At 48.5% G+C, this 18,557-nt stretch overlaps 5 protein-coding genes across 5 annotated transcripts; 4 read left to right on the top strand and 1 right to left on the bottom strand.

Annotated features, from left to right (window-relative positions):
• The first annotated feature begins 1,434 nt into the window (after positions 1 to 1,434).
• On the top strand, positions 1,435 to 4,440 carry GGI43DRAFT_59956 (DUF4238 domain-containing protein). The gene is made up of 3 exons (XM_083210064.1): positions 1,435 to 3,044; positions 3,099 to 3,395; positions 3,458 to 4,440. The coding sequence occupies exons 1-3, from the start codon at positions 1,556 to 1,558 to the stop codon at positions 4,306 to 4,308; spliced, it is 2,637 nt and encodes an 878-aa protein (XP_083060265.1). The 5' UTR covers positions 1,435 to 1,555; the 3' UTR covers positions 4,309 to 4,440.
• Positions 4,441 to 5,361: 921 nt separating this feature from the next.
• GGI43DRAFT_423239 (uncharacterized protein) lies at positions 5,362 to 6,703 on the top strand (the record flags this gene model as incomplete). Its single annotated transcript, XM_083208215.1, has 4 exons — positions 5,362 to 5,909; positions 5,976 to 6,053; positions 6,120 to 6,617; positions 6,673 to 6,703. The coding sequence occupies 4 exons, from the start codon at positions 5,362 to 5,364 to the stop codon at positions 6,701 to 6,703; spliced, it is 1,155 nt and encodes a 384-aa protein (XP_083060264.1).
• A 304-nt stretch (positions 6,704 to 7,007) lies between these two features.
• On the bottom strand, positions 7,008 to 9,907 carry GGI43DRAFT_59871 (permease family-domain-containing protein). Its single transcript, XM_083210061.1, has 3 exons — positions 9,129 to 9,907; positions 8,715 to 8,983; positions 7,008 to 8,626 (listed from the first exon to the last, which is right to left on the bottom strand). Exons 1-3 carry the CDS (start codon positions 9,207 to 9,209, stop codon positions 7,243 to 7,245), a joined length of 1,734 nt encoding a protein of 577 aa, XP_083060263.1. The 5' UTR covers positions 9,210 to 9,907; the 3' UTR covers positions 7,008 to 7,242.
• A 3,897-nt stretch (positions 9,908 to 13,804) lies between these two features.
• GGI43DRAFT_59803 (alkene reductase) lies at positions 13,805 to 15,848 on the top strand. The gene is made up of 2 exons (XM_083210059.1): positions 13,805 to 14,263; positions 14,331 to 15,848. The coding sequence occupies exons 1-2, from the start codon at positions 14,006 to 14,008 to the stop codon at positions 15,294 to 15,296; spliced, it is 1,224 nt and encodes a 407-aa protein (XP_083060262.1). The 5' UTR covers positions 13,805 to 14,005; the 3' UTR covers positions 15,297 to 15,848.
• A 1,696-nt stretch (positions 15,849 to 17,544) lies between these two features.
• On the top strand, positions 17,545 to 18,534 carry GGI43DRAFT_384331 (uncharacterized protein; the record flags this gene model as incomplete). Its single annotated transcript, XM_083203505.1, has 1 exon — positions 17,545 to 18,534. One exon carries the CDS (start codon positions 17,545 to 17,547, stop codon positions 18,532 to 18,534), a length of 990 nt encoding a protein of 329 aa, XP_083060261.1.
• Between the last annotated feature and the right edge of the window lie 23 nt (positions 18,535 to 18,557).

Genomic DNA, 18,557 nt, shown 5'->3' with positions numbered 1-18,557 from the left:
AAAACACCAAAGTCGCATCATCAGGGCCCAAGTTGGTGATGATTTGAACAAAATATACTGAAAAGACTGAAATGGCTGGATGAAAACACCAAATTATTTAGGTCGAGATATCTTCACCAGGGTTACAGCATCGAAATAATCCAGATTTCAGATCAAAAATATCATGATCATGCAAAATAACCCTGATGAGGAGGCCAAAATACAGTCGAAAAAGACAATCCACCAGGGTTACAGCGCCTCTTCATGGCACTTTTGATCTCAAATCTGGCCGCGCCCCAGGGTTACAACTCCAAAATCTCGATCAAAACCCTAAAGTTGGTGATAATTTATCATGACTTGGTCCAGAATGGAGAGTAGAATGCTCCGATTTGACCCTGATGAGACTGCAATTTCTCAACATTTGGCTCCGTAGTCGCTCCATTTTGAGGGCTGCAGCCCGGCAAAAGCATCGAGCGCAGCAATATAAGAAACCGATTCCCCGATATCAGCAAGTCTTATAGTGTATAGCTGCATGAAACTCCCGGTATAATAATTGCGTGCCTCGCTTGAAGAATCTGGATTTGCAATTTTGGATTCTAAGCTGGGTATATGAAAGAAGAGAAAACACTATAATAGCCCTCTATAGCAGGGGATTTATAGATGGCCATGAATTCTTTCAAAGCCCCTATTGATGATATAATACCGATGAATAGAGCTATTGTCATTTATTTACTGGTCTACACAATATATTGGCCGGTATCAGCGGTGATGAAACTCGGATGTATCACTGTCAAGGAGCTTAACATCATCTCAGGTACTCTTCAGATCTATCCTATTGTCCCATTGGCACACTGCATATAGATGTATAAAATACACTTATTTTCTTTTTTCATCCACTACCGATAACAAGAGGATAATTACAATTGCATTTTATCCCAATCGTCGTTGGTTGAGTTGCAGTCGCACGACCGAATTGAGTTCGGTTCACTAACCCGTAATACATGGGTGCTTGTCGCTGTAGCTTTCTTTGGCTGCCAGCTATTGGGTCGCGACAATATAAACAGAAGCGAATTTATTCCTGAATAGCCGTAAGCAGGAAGCCTTTTGTTTCGTCAGTGCGCATCTTGTCATCGCGCAGGTTTGTCATTCATAAACTCGCCATGCACTGGTCGTTTGACATATCGGACGAAGATATAGCATATTGCCCTTAAGGATGCCGGCACCATTGGTAGAATTATTATGAGAAACGACCGGGCTCATCATGGTTGAAAGAATTTAAAGGGAAAAAAGATTTAGATTTCCTGCTAGGGATGTTGGTTTGATTGCAAAATGAGAAACATGTCACGATAGACGCCGACTTCAACCCTTGCTTCACCAAGGCAATACCTGGCCAATCGAACTCATGTACTTGCTAAAAATTGATATTACATGTCATATGTAACGGGTAAGTATCACGGATGATGTACAGATCCAACGACCAATCAGAATATTTGCGGTCGCGTATGATCCGACCCAACAACAACAACCGGAGCGGGGGCTCAGCAGCAAGATCCCAGCCTCATAACCTCTATCATGTATGAACCGGATCTCTTTAGTCAGGCCAAGCATGGAAACTCACAAGCCAGAGTATCAACATTATATTCCTCAGTTCCTACTGAGAAACTTCTCTCACAAATATGTGCCGCCAGGAGACTCCAAAGCGGGGAAATCTAGGAGGCGCAGCCGTAAGAAGAAGATGTATGCCGGAGACCCGGTGGTGAACAGTCTTTGTTTGACTGATGAATTTTTCCTTGAGGAATGCTCGGTGAAGCGCGTTTGTGGCTTGGAAAATATGTACGACACCCCGGCAAAGCCGTTGGAAGTCCAGCCCCGTCTCGAGAAAAAATTTAGCGAGTTTGAGAGGAAGGCGAGCTGCATCTATCGCCAAATCACCAACTCGTACAGAGATGGAAAGCAGGCCGTATTGCTGAAGAGAGCCGAAAAAGATTTATTGCGCAAGTTCATGTTCTTGCTCACATATCGTGGAAAACAATACTATCAATTGTTCAACGTGGATAGCATGCAAGATTATGATGCAGACGATAAAGAGCTTTTGCAGGCTTACATGGCAAAGCACGGCTTCACCAAACCAATTGATGTCTGGCTCCAGAGCCTAGAGAAGATTATAGATTTGGATATTGACATAGAGGGAAGTTGGAAATGGCGTATCTGCCAGAGCATTTATTTCCCCTTCGCCGACAGGTTCATCGACCATATTATGGCCATGTACATGGCCATATGCACACCAGCAAACGATGATGAAGAGTTTGTTCTTACAGAAAATTGCTATAATGTACATGAAGGGCAAACCACATCTTATTATGATAGCAGTACAGGCAAACACACCACCATGTCTCCTCGCTTTCACAGGTTTGCACCGATTTCTCCCAAGCTCGCCATAGTCTTGCGGTCTAATCTTCTGCCTGAGCCATATGGGGATATAAATCCGGACGGTCAGGAGCTGCGGCAATTCGAGAGACTGCTATGGATTGATTCTTTTTATGGCAGTGGAACTAAATCTATTCTGGAAGATCTCCCTGTCCACAAGCCAGCGACTAGCTACCTGGAGGTGGTCAATGGAAGGCTAGTGCCAAGATCTGGATGGGACCAGCAACTGGGTATGGATGACAGTTTCTGCTTCACAATCTTTCCAATACCTACCCGCCATGTCCGAACGATCAACGGTCTCCTGATTGATCACGCGTTCCATGGCTCGAGGATTATTTTCGATCGGAAAGACGTCTTCCTGGACTTGTTGGAATGGTATTTAACAGAGCCGTGCGAGGTGGGGAAAAATATTTTTGGGAAGCACGTAGGCAAACAGACGAGGTACATCGAGGGCCTGTCTGATTTTATGTTACGTGAAGGAAGGGAGCTTATTGCTAAATGTACCTTTTGGCCAAGTGAGCATCGCGATGTGAAGCAATTCCAGATCCAGAACATGGCCAAAGCGCGATTCTTCGAAGAGGTGAGACAAGGAAAAGAAGACGCAGACTTTAACTTTGAGGCGGTTTATAAGAGGCTGTGTATGACCCTTCTCTATCCATAAATTTGATAGGGATACTAATCATGTATGGTAGGTGGGACAGTAGCAACTTATGACGAAGACAAAGCAATGTCCAACACCATGTATAAAATCTGGATTAGGTGTGTGGATTTAGACTGGGGTTCTCCTGGATACGAATCGAGTCGCCGCGACAAACTTGCTTGCCTTTTGGACGGGTATCAACAACAGTCATGTGCTAGGTTTTGGCTGTTTTTGAAGCAGATGAGGTTGGCCCAGATAATTGGGGATAGGAGCCTCGAGTTGGAGCAAGTCAACACTGCATTATCTGATGAAAAATCGGCCCAGGGATCAGAGGACATGCTTGTATATGGTCAGTTCACTTCCACCGTCCATATCATTTTAATGTCGGTGCGACTAATACAATAATCACAGCACATACACTAATAGAAGGGCACGAACTGAACGTAGCAATGTACAAGTCTTTTAACGAGAGCACAGCCCTAACCAGAGGACCTTGGTGCAGCCTGGAGTCAATGGGAATTTTCTGGATATTTGGTAGCGAGAGTTGGAGAATTCCGAACCCCTTTTCTCGCTGGAACCGGCCGTGCCAAAATAATGGAGTCAAAGAAGGGCCTTCTGTTAGGAAAGTAGTTGCTGTCAAGGAAGTCCGGCCCTCATTATTTGATACTGTGAACCGGAAAGCATCAAGGCAGTCTCTCCACCAGAATCAGCAGCGCCATTATGAGGAGATAAGAAAGATATTTGGGACTAGCAAGATAACTCATGCCTTACCACCTGATACCGAGAACAGGAAAATACAAACCGACATCATCGAACAAATTACGCCATACGACAATAACAAGGCGAAAGATGAAGCTTATATAAAGAACACAGCCCACCCCTCGCAATTTCACAGCGAGGGCTGGAAACCGCGAACAAGCTCTATCGACCCGAAGAAGGAAGCTGTTGAGCAGCCTAAGTACTACGTATTGAAGGATGAATACGCGTCAATCATGACACTCGTGATTTTCACTGGAGGTGTGATTGTTGCTGCGTTGACTTTTTTTTCATTGGGAGTTCTAAGCTATCTTCTGGTGCAGCTTTTTTATTTTCTCCCATGGCTGTTACTTGGCCTGGCATGGCTGTTGAATGGTCTAGCTTGGCTTCTGGACACTCTTTGGCCTGCTTTTTTTACCATAGCGAAATTGTTATTCTGTACTGGCCTGATTTTTGGATATGGGTTAATCAGTTATTCTCAGAAATGCTACTGCACATTAGACTGATAGTAGTTCGTCTATTTGGAAAATATATCAACATATAATCAGCATTCTGTTTCACGCAAACCACTCCACTATCTATACATACATGTACATAGTAACACCAAATTCACAATTTCACCAGACCCTGGAATTTACGTGTCGCTCACCGCCACCGGATGTATCAGCTCTCTTCCCCGTCGCCACGCTCTATAAAGCTACAGGGCTTCTACCAATCCAAGGACGTACAACCCTAGATGCCTCCCTCTTCACGTAACACAAAAATTAATTCATGCAATGCACAGGAACGACATCCGGTTGGAGAGAGCTCTCCGGAATATCGGCCCGTGATTCCGGATGAAAAAGCGATATTCCAGCAAGGATTTGAAAGTGATGGTCTTGGCTTTGCATGAAGATGCTGGCCGTATGCATGTGATGTGCGTAAAATCTCCTTGCCGCAGCAAAACAAAGGTGCCTTGTAAGTGGTGGCATTCGCCTAGGATCGGCACACACACACACCCACAAGCGAGGCTGAAAGGACCCTTGCTGTCAAATTTCTTTGCTTCTTCTCTCTTCATCTCAAAATCACAAGCTTTTATTTTTCCTTTTTTGTTTTCTTCAGCAAATAATCTCATAAGAATTTCCAACATCTCCACCAATCTTACTATAAGCCCACAGAGAGTGGATTTCTTTTACGTCTAGAAATGCTCCCCAGATGCTCTTTAACGTCTAAAACGTGGATCCTGAAGGCGTCCTCCGTGCGAGCTTCGGCCGGCTCCGAAGCCCAGCCCCGGCCAGAGGTCTCCACTGAAAAGTTTTGGCTTGGACGCTGCCCGTTGCAGCCCCTCCCCCTCATGCCACTTTTGGTGAAGAGCATGGATCTTTTTCTTTAATAGCTTGCAGATTTGGATCTTTAAATCTGCTAGACGAGAACTGATTCGAGACTCGCTTAAATAATAAAAAAAATTCTCCTTCCCTTGTTCAATATTGTCTTACCCTTGTCTCTTTGTCTCTTTTCTCTTCTCTATTTCTCTTTGTCTATTGCAGATCATCCTCCCCTCAACACCAACAACATCCATCATGGCATCCGAATCGCAACAAGCCCAGCCTTCGATGGACCTCCCCATCATCGACCTCGACATCTACCTCAACAACCCTCCTACCTCCCCCGCCGTCCAAGCTGAATGCACTCGCGCCGCCAATGCCCTCATCACCTACGGCGCCCTCCTCCTCCACGATTCGCGCGTCTCCGGAGCTGACAACGACACCTTCCTCGACCTCCTCGAGGACTACTTCGCCCAGCCCCAGGAGGACCTCAAGCGCGATGAGCGTCCCGAGCTGAGCTACCAGATCGGCGTCACGCTCGAAAACACCGAGAAGCCAAAGTGCGCCGTCGACGAGCCATGCCTCGACGTTATCCAGAGACTAGAGCCGAGCCAGCGACCGCTGGACATTTCAGCGCACTCGCCCGATCCCAAAGCTCGCTTCTTTTGGAGAATGGTGGAGCTGCCGCCCTATGAGACGCAGTTTCCCGGCTTGAATGCCGAGAACATCACGCCTGATGCAGCACATATCAAAGAGCGATGGGCACCCACGATGAACCAGTGGGGAAGCTCCATGAAGAATGCGTGAGTTTCTGTCTTGGACGCTCCCCACCAATCAGCTCAAGTTAATCTAACAATACAACAAAACAGTGTCTCCAAACTGTCCGAAATGACAGCACTTGGCCTCGGTCTCGAAGCCGAGTACTTCAGCAACGCCGGCCGCTACGGGTTCGTTAATCTCTCGTCTCCTCTTTTCCTGACTCTATCCTGAAAACTGACCCATTTAATAAACAGTCCCCATCTCCTCGCCCCGACTGCCTCCGACCTTAACAGATACTCTGCCCTCGACACCATCCTCGCCGGCTTCCACACTGACCTCAACTTCCTCACCATCCACGGCCGCTCTCGCTACCCAGGCCTCAACATCTGGGCCCGCAACACCGGCTCCCGCATCCCCGTCAAGATCCCCCAGGGCAACTACCTCCTCGTCCAGGCCGGCAAGCAGATCGAGTACATCACCGGCGGACTGATCAAGGCTGGATACCACGAGGTCGTCGTCAACGAGCGCACTATTGAGACCATTGAGAAGCGCAAGGTCGAGTTCCCCGATAGGCCGCTGGTGAGAATCTCGAGCACACTGTTTTGGCATCTGAATTCGGATTTCGACTTGGCCCCTGTGCCCAAGTTGGCGGAGAGGGCGGAGAAGGTGCGCGAGGAGCAGGCTAAGCTGGGACGTGATGAGGGTGAGCCGTCCAAGTATCCTCCTACCAAGGTTGGATACCAGGTTCAAAAGTGAGTGCTACTGTCATTGCTTGGATACTCTCTTGATATACTGACATGGATACAGTGAGCTGAAGCACATTGCTTTGATGGCATAAAGCGATTACATGAGCGTTTAAAAAGCGAATGACATGTTTGGAATCTACGATATACCCTCCAAAAGATCATGAAGATATGACAATAAACATGAATGAAGAAGCCAGTTTGATCTCTGCCATCATTTGGTGAAGTTTATCACGCTCATTGCACATATTCCAGCTGAGTCGATATATATTCAAAAAAGGTTTTTACTTTATTATTTTCTTCCTGCTATGATGCAGGGTATATAGGTATCATGGCAATGTGCAACAAAAATGCTAACTCCATGCTCTTTCCCTTTGTTTAGGTGTTTATACCCACTCGATGTTCCCTCTCAAATTTCTATACCATCTCTTTATATATCGGGACATTATCATGTTGAAATATCGTCATCTCAAAAACTTAAAAAAAAAAAAAAAAAACCACAAACATCGACAAATCACGTCATCTTTCAAACGACTTTTCTATATGCACGTGGGAAAGTTGGAGGAAAAAGGAAAAAAAAGAAAAAAAAAGGAATCTGCGTCTATGACTAGACACAGATTCCTTTCTTCTTCTTTTATAACTTGACCTCGGGAGTTTCGGTGGTATGGCTCACATCAGTGGCGTCGTGATCTTCAGAGTTGGCATCTCGCTCCTTGTCCTTGATGTGCTCTTCGACAACGACAGTCTCCGACTCACGCCAGAAGTCCTTCTTGCCTTGGAACAAACGAACAAGCCAAGGAGGGAAGAAGCCACCGGGAATGCGCCATGTCCAAGGCTCCTTTTCGTCGTGGTTGGGAGGCACAATGCGGCCACGAGAGACGAACCTCAGAACGCCAACAGTGGAGTTGATGACAACGTATGACATGACACCGGCAATCAAGCCATAGGCAATGGAGTATGTGAATGGCATGATGGCGATGGCGAGGAAAGCAGGGACGGCGTCGCCCATATACCTCCAGTTGATCTCGGTGACGGACGTGGCCATCATGGATCCGACAATGATCAGGACACTACCAGTAGCCCAAGGAGGGATGGAGGCGAAGATGGGAGCGAAGAAGATACTGATGAAGAAGCAAATACCGGTGACGACAGAAGTGAGACCGGTCTTGCCACCTTCGGAAATACCAGCACCAGACTCGACGAAAGCCGTGACGGGAGGAAGGCCAAAGAGAGCACCAATGGAAATGCTGATGGCGTCGACCATGTAGGCTACAGCAGAGCCCTCGAAATCCTGAGTGACGGGGTCGATGAGGTTGGCGAAGCGAGCCATACCATACAGGGTACCAGTGCAGTCAAGGATATCGACATAGAGGAAAGTGATGAGGGCAAGACCAAACTGGCCGCCGTACTCGCTAACGTCCCACTGCTGTACGTTGAGAGTGTGCTCGATACGGTGAAAGTCTACAACCTTTTTGAAGTAGTTGAAGCTGTCGTCACCAACAGCGGTGTGAGGGAAGTAGGTGATGGGCGTGGTTCGGGGCCAGGAGATGATGCTGACGAGGATGATTCCGGCAATGACGGCACCCTTGACACGGTACATCATGAGAAGGACGGTGAAGATGCCGCCACAGAAGATGCCAATCCACATGGCTGGGTGACGCATCTTATCCCAGCTGGGGCATGTGCCGTCTGCCAGCTGATTGGCAGGCGAGCAACCGGCAAGCTCGAGAGGAGTGTCGGTAGCGCCAACAATGAGACCAAGACCCTCGCTGTAGGTGAGGCCGATGAGGGTCAAGAACAGACCGATACCAACACCAGTAGCCAGCTTAATGGAGTGAGGGATGGCTCGAGCAAGCCACTGCCGCATACCGAAAAGGGCGAGGCCCAGAAAGATGAAGCCTTCAACAAAGATGGCAGTCAGGGCGACCTGGTAAGGAACGGGACCAGTGCCGTGGAAGCCAACAACAGTATAGGTGAAATAGGCATTCAGACCCATTCCAGGAGCAAGACCGACAGGGCTATTACACAAGACAAGTTAGATGGGTAATCCTGCGAGATGTGTCTCAGATCCTCCAAGAAGATCCTCCAAAGATTTCGGTATCTTACAGGTTGGCGAAGAGGCCCATGAAGAAACTAGCAAAAGCGGAGATGGCAGCGGTGGCAGTGACGGCATCGCGCTTGATGCCCTGGACACACAAGGCGTATTCCGTGTTGGTGTTGCAAGTGGGATCTGATGGTCCTCCATTGCAGACACAGGTGCCGCCGGTATCAGAGACGATGGAAGCGTTGACGGCGAGAATGTAGGCCATGGCGAAGAAGGTGGCCATGCCGCCGCGGATCTCGGTGAAGAACTGGGATCCCTTTCGTTCCTTGGGCTATAAGACACGACATGATGATGAGTATAAGTCCTGATAGCTTTGGAAGCTTCTTTTACCATCCCGAGGCTCATTTTGGCAGCGGTGTTCTCTGCAGCAAAAAGAGGTCTCGTGATGTGACTCAAACGCGAGTTTGGCGACTTACATGACCAGAGCCCTCCAGACGGAACCATCGACCCACAGGACTGCGGGCGACCTTGACGTTGATGTTGTCCATCCAACCCATGGCTGCGGCTGGGCTTTGATTTGGATATGGTGTTTTGGGAGGGTACGCAAACGAACTGAAAGGACGAATACGTCCTCTGGAAGAGAAGAGGAGACCAGAAAAGATCTGCGGGAGCTCACGGTTTTAAAGCACCTTGTTCTCTACGTCGACGACTTTTTTTTTTCGCGTATGTGGTGGGGCCTCTAATGATAGCGGTGGCGGTCCAGAGGAGAAAATGGAACCAGGGGCGAGGCCGCGGGGGTGGGAAACAGCAGAAAGAGGAAAAGAGTGTCAATTTTGTCTACTTGGCTAGTTGATTATGGTGCTGATTTGTGGCTTTTGGCGGAAGAGGCGCCGGCTTGTTTCCTCCATCTCGCGTGCCTCGCTATTCTATCCTTTTATTTAAACTTGTATGTATATCTTATTCCGGCCGGGCTAGAGCAGCTCGCGTGCATATGCGGCTGGATTTTTTGCAGATTGTGCGGGCGCAGGGAGCAGCAGCTGAGAGACGGTGTCGTTTAGAGCTCGGTTTAGAGCGCGGATATCGATGCGGCGGCTCGTTGGAAAGGCATATCGCTGATTCAATCATTACGTTTGAGCGATAGAGCCATGGAATCACAATGGACAGTCAATTAATTAATTAATCAAATACTGTAATTCGGCACCTTCCTTTGCATCTCCATTCGCGCGGTACGACGGGCAGGTGCGGTGGGACCCTGAGGCTGGGAAGTGGGAAGGAGGGGAGCAGCACCGAGCACAAGGCAGGCACTTGCCAATTTGCAGCTGTCGTCACTCGTCACTGCCCTCCCACTTCCCAGCTGCTGCCGCTAAAACGCTAAAATCGGTATCTGTGGAGTTTTGCCAAGTCCCCTGCAATGCGAACGCAGCGCAACGCATCGCCGGGGCTTGCTTTCTACAGTATCAGTGGATTGTGGGTTATAGGTTGTGGATGCGGGTTAGAAAAATACAGTAATTAGCTAGGACTATCGGAACGCTTCCAGGCTGCTAGCGGGGCATTTTTTTTTTTAGCTCTTGGACCCCAAAAAAAACTGCCTATCATCTCGCTGGAATTGGAGATGGAGGTTGATTAAACACAATTGTCGGGTATACATTATTTCCCTCGGACCGTCGGTTAGCGCACGCACACTTTCTTTTTTTTGCTGCAAACTAGCATTTGAACAACCTTATGCGATCCAAGCTTAAAGAAGCATGTCTTGACCGCCACGTTGCGTTGCAGATGGGAATGGAATGCTGCCTTTCTTTGTCCTAGTTGGAATGTTGTGTGATGTGTGTTTCTATTTTTACTTGTTACAACCACTGTTCCTGTACGACTCATAAGGTTTCTCAAGACACTTTGTACTGTAGACACAACTGCATATTAGAGACACAACCAACTGTTGCCGTGCACATGTGCCAGTATGACTCCCATCTCTTCAAAATCCACAAATTACCCTCTCATTCGTCTCTTGAGCAGCTCTGAACCCATAAAAAAAGACCCTAGAATATATATCGGCATACCAGACCCTTATTTTTTCAGCTTCCTTATCTTTGTTTTGCGGGAACACAATTTTTTTTTTTCCCTTCCAACATCAGCCCACGCGAGTCAAGCCTCAAAAAGGCACAATACCCGTCTCATTTACCCCATCAGGAAAGGCCCTACTCAAAGAATTCCATTTGGAAAACGGCTAAAACGGGGCGGCGCCGCGACCGAAGAAAATTTCGAAGAGCAGCTGTCCAACCAATCACTCCACATAGATAAGCAAGCCCCAGAGCAACTTTGTAACCTCCGGGTTTGATTCCGCACCTCCAGGTTGTCCGGGGTCGCCGCCATCATGCTACAGTATTGTCCCTCTCGTTTCTTATCAGTATCCATAACTGTTATCTTGCTCCCCCAAGCTCGTGCAACTCGTCCAAGAGAATGCTTGGCGTACCTGCATCGTTATCAACACTTATATCTCGCTAGCATCATCCTCCGCAGCATAAACGATCGCCATCTCCCCAGTTCCCCCGGGAACCTGCGAGATGGAGGGCGGCGACTCCCGTTCCATAGAGATATGCTTCTTTCAGTGTTTGATCCTATTCGGGGATGATCTTGATAACTGCCGGTAGCAGCTTATCAGATGTCCCTCTTACGTACGAGTACGGTCCACGGAGCATCGTGAAACGCCGCAGTTGCCTTCGATTTGAGTTTGTCCCCCGCGATTTCAGATCGGCACACTATTGACGGCAAACTCGCGCTTGAAAATCCGTGGCCATAAGCATTTATGCTTACTTATCATTGCAGTAGGGAACTTTTGGCCCGTGTGTTGACACGACATATCATTGGTTGGTTCGTGATGTTATAGTTGTGCTGCTCAAAGATGTGAGATCGGCGACCACCATCAACGGGCGCTATTGACGATTAGTATCCTGAAATAGGACCTTGGCCCGAGGTGGTGCCTCGACATTGAGTTACTCAGCATTCGTAAACAATTTACACAGCAAATGCCGTGTAATCATGTGTATCAACCTTGTAACAGTATTGGACTTCGACCGTAGATGCAACTGGTTTTGTATAAATGTAACAATGTCTTGCTAAGCATCCATCCAACTCGTAAACAAAGGGATGGTGGCACAGCATAGCGTGCGCATGCATTATAAGGCTCTCACGTGCGTCGCTCGCCGATGATGCAGCCAGTGTTCCAAATGGTGTGCTTATACTGTTGCATACGAACAGGCAAATAGAATAATAATGCTATAAACAGCGTTGCTTATTCGCCGCTTATTCAAGCCAAAACGAAAAACATTCGGCCTGTCTATGTTCGACCGTTGTCAACTCAACTGCCGGTCATCAAGAACCCTACCAAGAAGTTAATGCAGTGACAGCCATTCAGCACAGTATGCCTCCTAATAAGTCAAGACTGGAGGCCCAGACTCGAGAAAATAGGTCCTCACGGAAACTACTATAATAGAGCTGTGGATATGAGCTCACGGCCGTCAGTAGTCAAAGATATGCTTCCTGAATGTAGATTCACGTGGTTCCGTACTTCTCGCATTCAAAATAGCAAAAACAAAAAGCCTGGAGATTTTGTGCTTGTATGGCAGGCTTTATGAACGGCGACGAAGCCTTCTCTTAGAGAACTCCGTCCATGATTGGCGATGAACTTTCAGCGCTCAAGTTATACGCAACATTGAACCAAATTAACGACTTCAGGCGACATAAGCCAATCAAGCAGTGTTCTTCTTCGGCGGTTGTGCATCAACCTGTTCCTGAAAAGTCTGGGTCGCCATCTTTAAGAGTAACTGATATATCATTGCCATGGGTATCGACTGCGACGGCATTTGTATCTTCTAGGTAAAGGTGGGGAAGATACTTCTCTGGTGACATAAAGAGGCGTTGAAGTCATAATAGGTATCACAAAGTATTCATGGAGGTATCCACCTTTTTATCCATGTTAAAGATACTATATAATTCAGTCAAGAATAGTGAATCCAATATACTTGTTCTTTACATATCCGTAATTCTTTGTAGACTCGAAAGAGAATAGTCCTAAAACTTATTGAGCTGTTCAAGAGAATTTTTGTCGCCATTCTTATCCATTGTTGATTTATAGGCGGTTGTTGACATGCTCTTATATTGATCGATTGGCAAATGGACTGTCTGCAGCGAGCATATGGATGGAGACTGTAGACTATTATCTAAGTTCGCCTAGGACATATAAGTAGCTGTTGCTAATAGTTTGTCAGTCGTGACCATCAAAATTTCGTATCGTAGCGGTATAGCAAGACCTTGAGCCAAAGATTCGAGAAAAGATTGAGAATGAAGAATTGAAAACTGTTTTTACCTTGAAATATACTTGAAATTGCTCTATTGGTGCTTTCAATGAGTAAAAGCGCCTCATCATAGAAGCCACTTGCACGACCATCAGTAGCATGCTCTCTGGGAGGCCTGCGTGGAGGCATCAGGCTTTGTTTGAACCCGGAACGGATTCCAATAGGATCATGAAACATCTCCTTATAGAAGCTCCATCTGCCAATTAGAATCGGCCTTATTCTCCATTCTCTTTTTAATCTTCAGCCTCGATAGCAGCATACTCTTGAGATCATCCACTATAGCAAGCTCGCTGAACACGATACCCAAGCGGGCCGGACAAAGGATCCGAGCTATTGTGGACCCATCCGCCAAAACCAAGCACGAATTGAGAAAATGGAGTCTGTTAAAGAACGCCAAGTGGACCGATCAACGGTGAAGAAAGTATTCCCTTACAAATCGGTGCTGCCAGGCACTGCGTCAACAGCATGCGACATGACACGCCAATACCAGGACCAACAACTGGCTCTTTCTATTTGCTCAAACCAAAGCCACTTTGACAAGTTGACAGGTCCCAGTCTCGTGGCAGCTGCGCTACACCGCTTGACCGCAACGCTGGTATAGAAACCCACATAGGCTAAAGCCGCCATCAATGAAGATCACCTTCCCACAAGAATCAAGAACGCGTGCTTTGGGAAAAGCACAGACTCGCGATGCTACCGTTGTGGAGTAATCACAATGCATCCGTACGGAGTCTAGTGGAGTGTCTCTGGAGTACATGTAAATTTCTGACAGATCCATGGGTTCTTCAACATTCAGCCGCCAGGGGGGCTCCTTGATGCAGTAAAGTCGCGTCGTAGTTGTTGGTCGTAATGTCGTAATCAATTCCGCAATTTCCACTCCTCTTTCGATATAAACTAGAGGCTCTCTCTTTCTTCTACTTCGTAATGGTTTCCGGGCCCTTCTGTCGGCGTATGAGAAAACGACTCTTGTTGTATCACAACCGTTAACCTCACTCCAAGCCAAAATGGGTTCTCAAATCAAGGCTGGAGCTGATTCCGACTTATTCGAGCCACTGGTTATCGCAGACGGCAAAATCACCCTTCAGCACCGCATCATCCTTGCTCCCCTGACCAGAAACCGTGGTACGCCGCTTCGTGCCACTTCCACAGCTGAAAATCCAAACCGTGACTGGATTGCCAATGATCTGATTGCCGAATACTATGCACAGCGAGCAACAGAGGGTGGACTGCTCATAACAGAAGCAATTCCTCCTTCGTTTGAGGTAAAGCACCTCTCTTTAGCAAGTTGAGAGCATAGAATAGGACAAAACTAACAAAAGACTTCCTTAGGCCAACGGTCTGCCTGGCGTTCCAGGACTCTTCTTGGAAGATCAAGTCCAAAGCTGGAAGAGGGTTGTCGATGCAGTCCATGCAAAAGGCGCTTTCATCTATGCACAACTCTGGCACCCTGGCCGTGCAACTCTTCCACAAATCACAGGTACTTCGACCGTTGCGCCGTCAAATATACCGTACGACGACCCGAACGAATGTTATCCGTATCCCCCACCGCACACAACGACGCCAGTCAAGCTGAGTGAGCACCCGCCCATCGAGTTGACGGTCGATCACATCAAGCAGACGATCCGGGAGTACTGCGCAGCTGCAAAGGCAGCTATGGAAATCGGCTTTGACGGTATAGAGATTCACGGAGCAAACGGCTATCTGCCAGAACAGTTCCTCAGCTCCAACATCAACAGACGAACAGACGAGTACGGAGGCACGCCAGAGAAGCGCTGTAGATTTGTGCTTGAGCTGATGGACGAGCTGGCCAATACTGTGGGAGAAGACAATCTGGCTATCAGACTGAGCCCTTTTGGCCTTTTTAACCAGACTCGGAGCGAGCAGCGTGTCGAGACCTGGGGCCACCTCTGCCGCGAACTAAAGAATCGTCACCCCAGACTCTCGTACGTGAGCTTCATTGAACCGAGATACGAACAAATCTTTTCCGAGGCTGAAAAGGTAAAGTTCCTCAAGTCATGGGGCCTTCCCCATGTGGACTTGTCCATGTTCCGCAAGATTTGGGGAGACACGCCATTCTTCTCTGCCGGTGGGTTTGACGACACAAACTCGTGGGGAGTCGTGGAGAGTGGGAAATATGATGCTCTGCTGTATGGACGATACTTTATCAGCAATCCAGACTTGGTGGAGAGGCTGCGAAACGGCTTGCCGCTGGCCAAGTACGATCGGTCACGCTTCTACGGGCCGTTTGAGGATCCGATCGTCGGGTATACAGATTACCCAGCATACGATGCTTAACGACACATCGACTTGGAAATCTAGTACATGTTATTGATGATGGCTGTTGCGAATTTTTTATGATTGGATGATGGATATATCATTTGCAGCTACTAGTAGACAGATCGGGTGGCCAGTGGCGCATGTGCTTGGTCAACTTGGCGGCCGATGGCCAGTAGTCTGCCGATTCATGTTACACGAAATACAGGTAGTATAACCAATACAAATGATGAAAGGCAAATTAGGGCCGCCAAGTTTATACCGAAAACAAAAGCACAGACACTTGCCGGCTTCAAACCGAGCATCGGGATCTAGCGGTCGTAGGGCCCGCAGCACACACCAAAGTATCAACTAATGACAAGGATGCCTTGACAAGGCTTTCAGCCCTTGCGCACAGCTGGAAAGAGGTGTGGATATTGCGGGTACGCAGTCGCATCGCGATTTTTGCTGGGACTTGCTATTGGAGCTGCCGTAGCAATGGCGTTCTCATCACAGATGTCATACTACAGGATCGCATCCTTCCTGGATTGATTTTATGCATGCAAGCTTGCATCTTTCTAGGATCTAAGTGGCGTCTTGTCTTAGTTTACTTCATAAATGTAATCTGTTGATGCGCATAAGCATCATTCCCCATGATTCTCTCCAATAAGCAACAGGTAAGATTCGACTCTTGCGCAAGGAGGCAGTAGTAGCTTTGATGATCGACCACCACCAACGTTTTGTCTAATCAATCGAGAATTTGATTGATCAAAATTTTTCACATTTCAATTGAGCTGTTAGAAAAGTTGGAAATTCTAAAAAAGCGACGTAATAATGCGTCCGCGCTGTGAAACATTTCCGTAGAATATCAAGAAAAATACCGGGTAGCAACCAACGAGACCCGCATTGCAACATTCAAGTCTTGCCACACGTCAGTGCAAACTGCCAGTGATATCCAAGCTTGAAAAAAATGCCGATATCAGGAACGATATGCGACGGTGTTACTGAAAGCTCGAGGGCAAAGGGGCAAAAGGAGGATATATCGGAGGCAGGTTGGCAATATGTAGCATTCCTTTTACTGTATGTATCCGCTTGTGTAACACCGTATTGCCCTTTGTTTTTTGCCCGACCAAGTGGCGCAGCAGATGTTGTATCATCAATTCAAATCTATCCTTTCTTCCATTTTCCAATACAAGACCAACATTACTGTGCAATTCTCAAACCCCGAAGAAACGGCTCGGATCGCGGTTGCGGGTGGCGGAGGCGTCCTTTTAAGTCTCGGCATGGCTTGGCCGGGATCGTCAGCAGCCGGACGCCCTCACACACACTTGCACAGTCTGAAGTATCAAAAGCTCCGTGGGATTTTCTTCCGCGGCTCGGCGACTCCTGAAGATCCCTCCTGGAGGATGATACACAGTCAGCTCGTTGTGGACCAACGTCTTTTACGGCCCTCGGCGGTTTCTTGCGAATTGTGTCTCTGGACTTCAGTGTTAGTACACGATAATGTACACAGAGGACACTGTAGGCAGCAGCAGTGCCTGATTTTTCTACACTTCACCAACATTGAATGAAAACAGTCATATAGCATCGCTGCCTGCGTGACAGAGTCCATCTGCCGCCAGGCCTAATGATCAACACTCTGCCATGCCACCACCAGCAGCCACTGAACTCGAATCCCTGTATATTGTAAAAAGACTTTTTCATAGCAGTGTATCTTCCCCAACAAGTGGCTGCTGATTGTCCAACTCGCTGCACCGCCACTTGATGTAGTTGTTTGACGTCAGGCGACTCTCCAGGCCAAAATTCCTCTCACCAGATGCCCGGGCGGAACCGCCTATTGGTTCTCGTGACGTCAGGAGACCACAGAAACCCCTGCAGCGCTCCAAGCTCCTTTCCGGATCGCTGCCACGGCCGCCGTGGTCGCTAGAAGCTTAGGGCGTTCTGGACGCTGTAAGCTCGTTCGCGGATCGCTGTAAGTCACCAACAAGGCCCAGTCGAGAGGCCGCCCCTCCTGACTTGCAGATGCGGCCCCTCCCCAAGCCCAGGCGTCAGCGGGGCGTAGTCCAATGATGGGGATCGATTCGATGCTTCGCCCACAGCTCAGCTTATACATAAACCCTGAACGTGCCGCAAACACTGTCTTGAACGCTGCTCTCCCTTGCCTGATACGCCATTCACTGTGTGTTATAATGCTATTCGCTCGTTAGTTTTTTCATCCTTGTTTTCGACTGTCGATCAAGCATTTGCTCGCCACAGCTTTCACCTATAAATACGATACGGCACAGCCATCATGCCTAGACGCTCAGAACCTGACCCGCCGCAAGGCCTCAACCACTCCTACTATCACCCAGACGAACCTGTCGATTCCAGCTATCAAGAACCTTCTTCATCATCTCGCCGCTCAAAGCCAGAAAAGAGTCGGCGAAATCGATCTCCCGGCGACGACTACAAACCCCGACACAGTAGCCGTCGTGATCCTTCTCCAGGCTACAACGACAAAATGCCCTATCGTAGCCGTCGATACCCCAGCCCGCCACCATTTGCCGCACCTACTCCTCCACCTCAAGAACCCTATCGTTCATCTAACCGGGATTACAACATTTATCCACCGAGAGATTCGCCGAGGGAATCTCAGAGGGGCTCGCAAAGAGATGCACCGAGAGACTCACGCTACCGAGGAGACGATGACCGACGCCCACGGGATTATCCTTCAGGGCCACGTGAGCGCCGTCATAAGTCCTCACGTCGAGAGCCATCTCCTGAACAACCTCGACGCTCTCGAAACATCTCTCCAGACCCCAGATCTCGATCTACACGAAGCTATCCCACAGATGACCCCCGCTCCTCTCGTCGGTCCCGCGGCGCCCCAGCTCCCGCAAGTGATGATGAGAGAGACAGACGACATCGAAGCCATCGCTCACAGCCTCGTGAGGCAGAAGCCAGCCATGGCCGAAGTCGTGACCTAGACCGAACCCGAGACCGGGATCGTGCACCTGCTGACAGCGGCCGCTCATCACTGAAGCGCCGAAGCACCATGCCGGCCGTCTCAAGCTCAGGCACCCGATCAAAAGGCGCCAGCAATGGCGCTGCTTCCTGGTGGAAGAACCCCGCCATCCAAGCTGGAGCGCGAACGGCCTTGGCTGCCGGCGCGCAAGCCTTTATGCAGAACCGCAAAGAGGCAGGTCCGTGGTTGGGCGCAAAGGGAGCCAAAGTGGCTACTGTCGCTATAACTGCTGCTCTGGCCGATGGATTCGGTGGCAAGGATAAGAAGAGGCGCTAATACTACCGTGAAGTAATGGGATA

This window comes from Trichoderma evansii (assembly GCF_050947405.1).
Source record: "Trichoderma evansii strain SZMC 28006 chromosome Unknown GGI43scaffold_11, whole genome shotgun sequence".
Lineage (NCBI taxonomy): Eukaryota > Fungi > Ascomycota > Sordariomycetes > Hypocreales > Hypocreaceae > Trichoderma > Trichoderma evansii.
This window is presented reverse-complemented; position numbering and strand designations above follow the sequence as displayed.

Bases quoted from the DNA above. Each gene is read 5' to 3' on its own strand.
- GGI43DRAFT_59871 (XM_083210061.1), bottom strand. From the start codon at position 9,209: ATGGGTTGGATGGACAACATCAACGTCAAGGTCGCCCGCAGTCCTGTG. The intron at 8,984-9,128 runs GTAAGTCGCCAA...CGTGTCTTATAG, and splicing joins GTCTGGAGGGCTCTGGTCAT to CCCAAGGAACGAAAGGGATC. The intron at 8,627-8,714 runs GTAAGATACCGA...CTTGTGTAATAG, and splicing joins ATGGGCCTCTTCGCCAACCT to CCCTGTCGGTCTTGCTCCTG.
- GGI43DRAFT_59956 (XM_083210064.1), top strand. From the start codon at position 1,556: ATGAACCGGATCTCTTTAGTCAGGCCAAGCATGGAAACTCACAAGCCA. The intron at 3,045-3,098 runs GTATGACCCTTC...CATGTATGGTAG, and splicing joins GGCGGTTTATAAGAGGCTGT to GTGGGACAGTAGCAACTTAT. The intron at 3,396-3,457 runs GTCAGTTCACTT...CAATAATCACAG, and splicing joins AGAGGACATGCTTGTATATG to CACATACACTAATAGAAGGG.
- GGI43DRAFT_59803 (XM_083210059.1), top strand. From the start codon at position 14,006: ATGGGTTCTCAAATCAAGGCTGGAGCTGATTCCGACTTATTCGAGCCA. The intron at 14,264-14,330 runs GTAAAGCACCTC...AGACTTCCTTAG, and splicing joins CAATTCCTCCTTCGTTTGAG to GCCAACGGTCTGCCTGGCGT.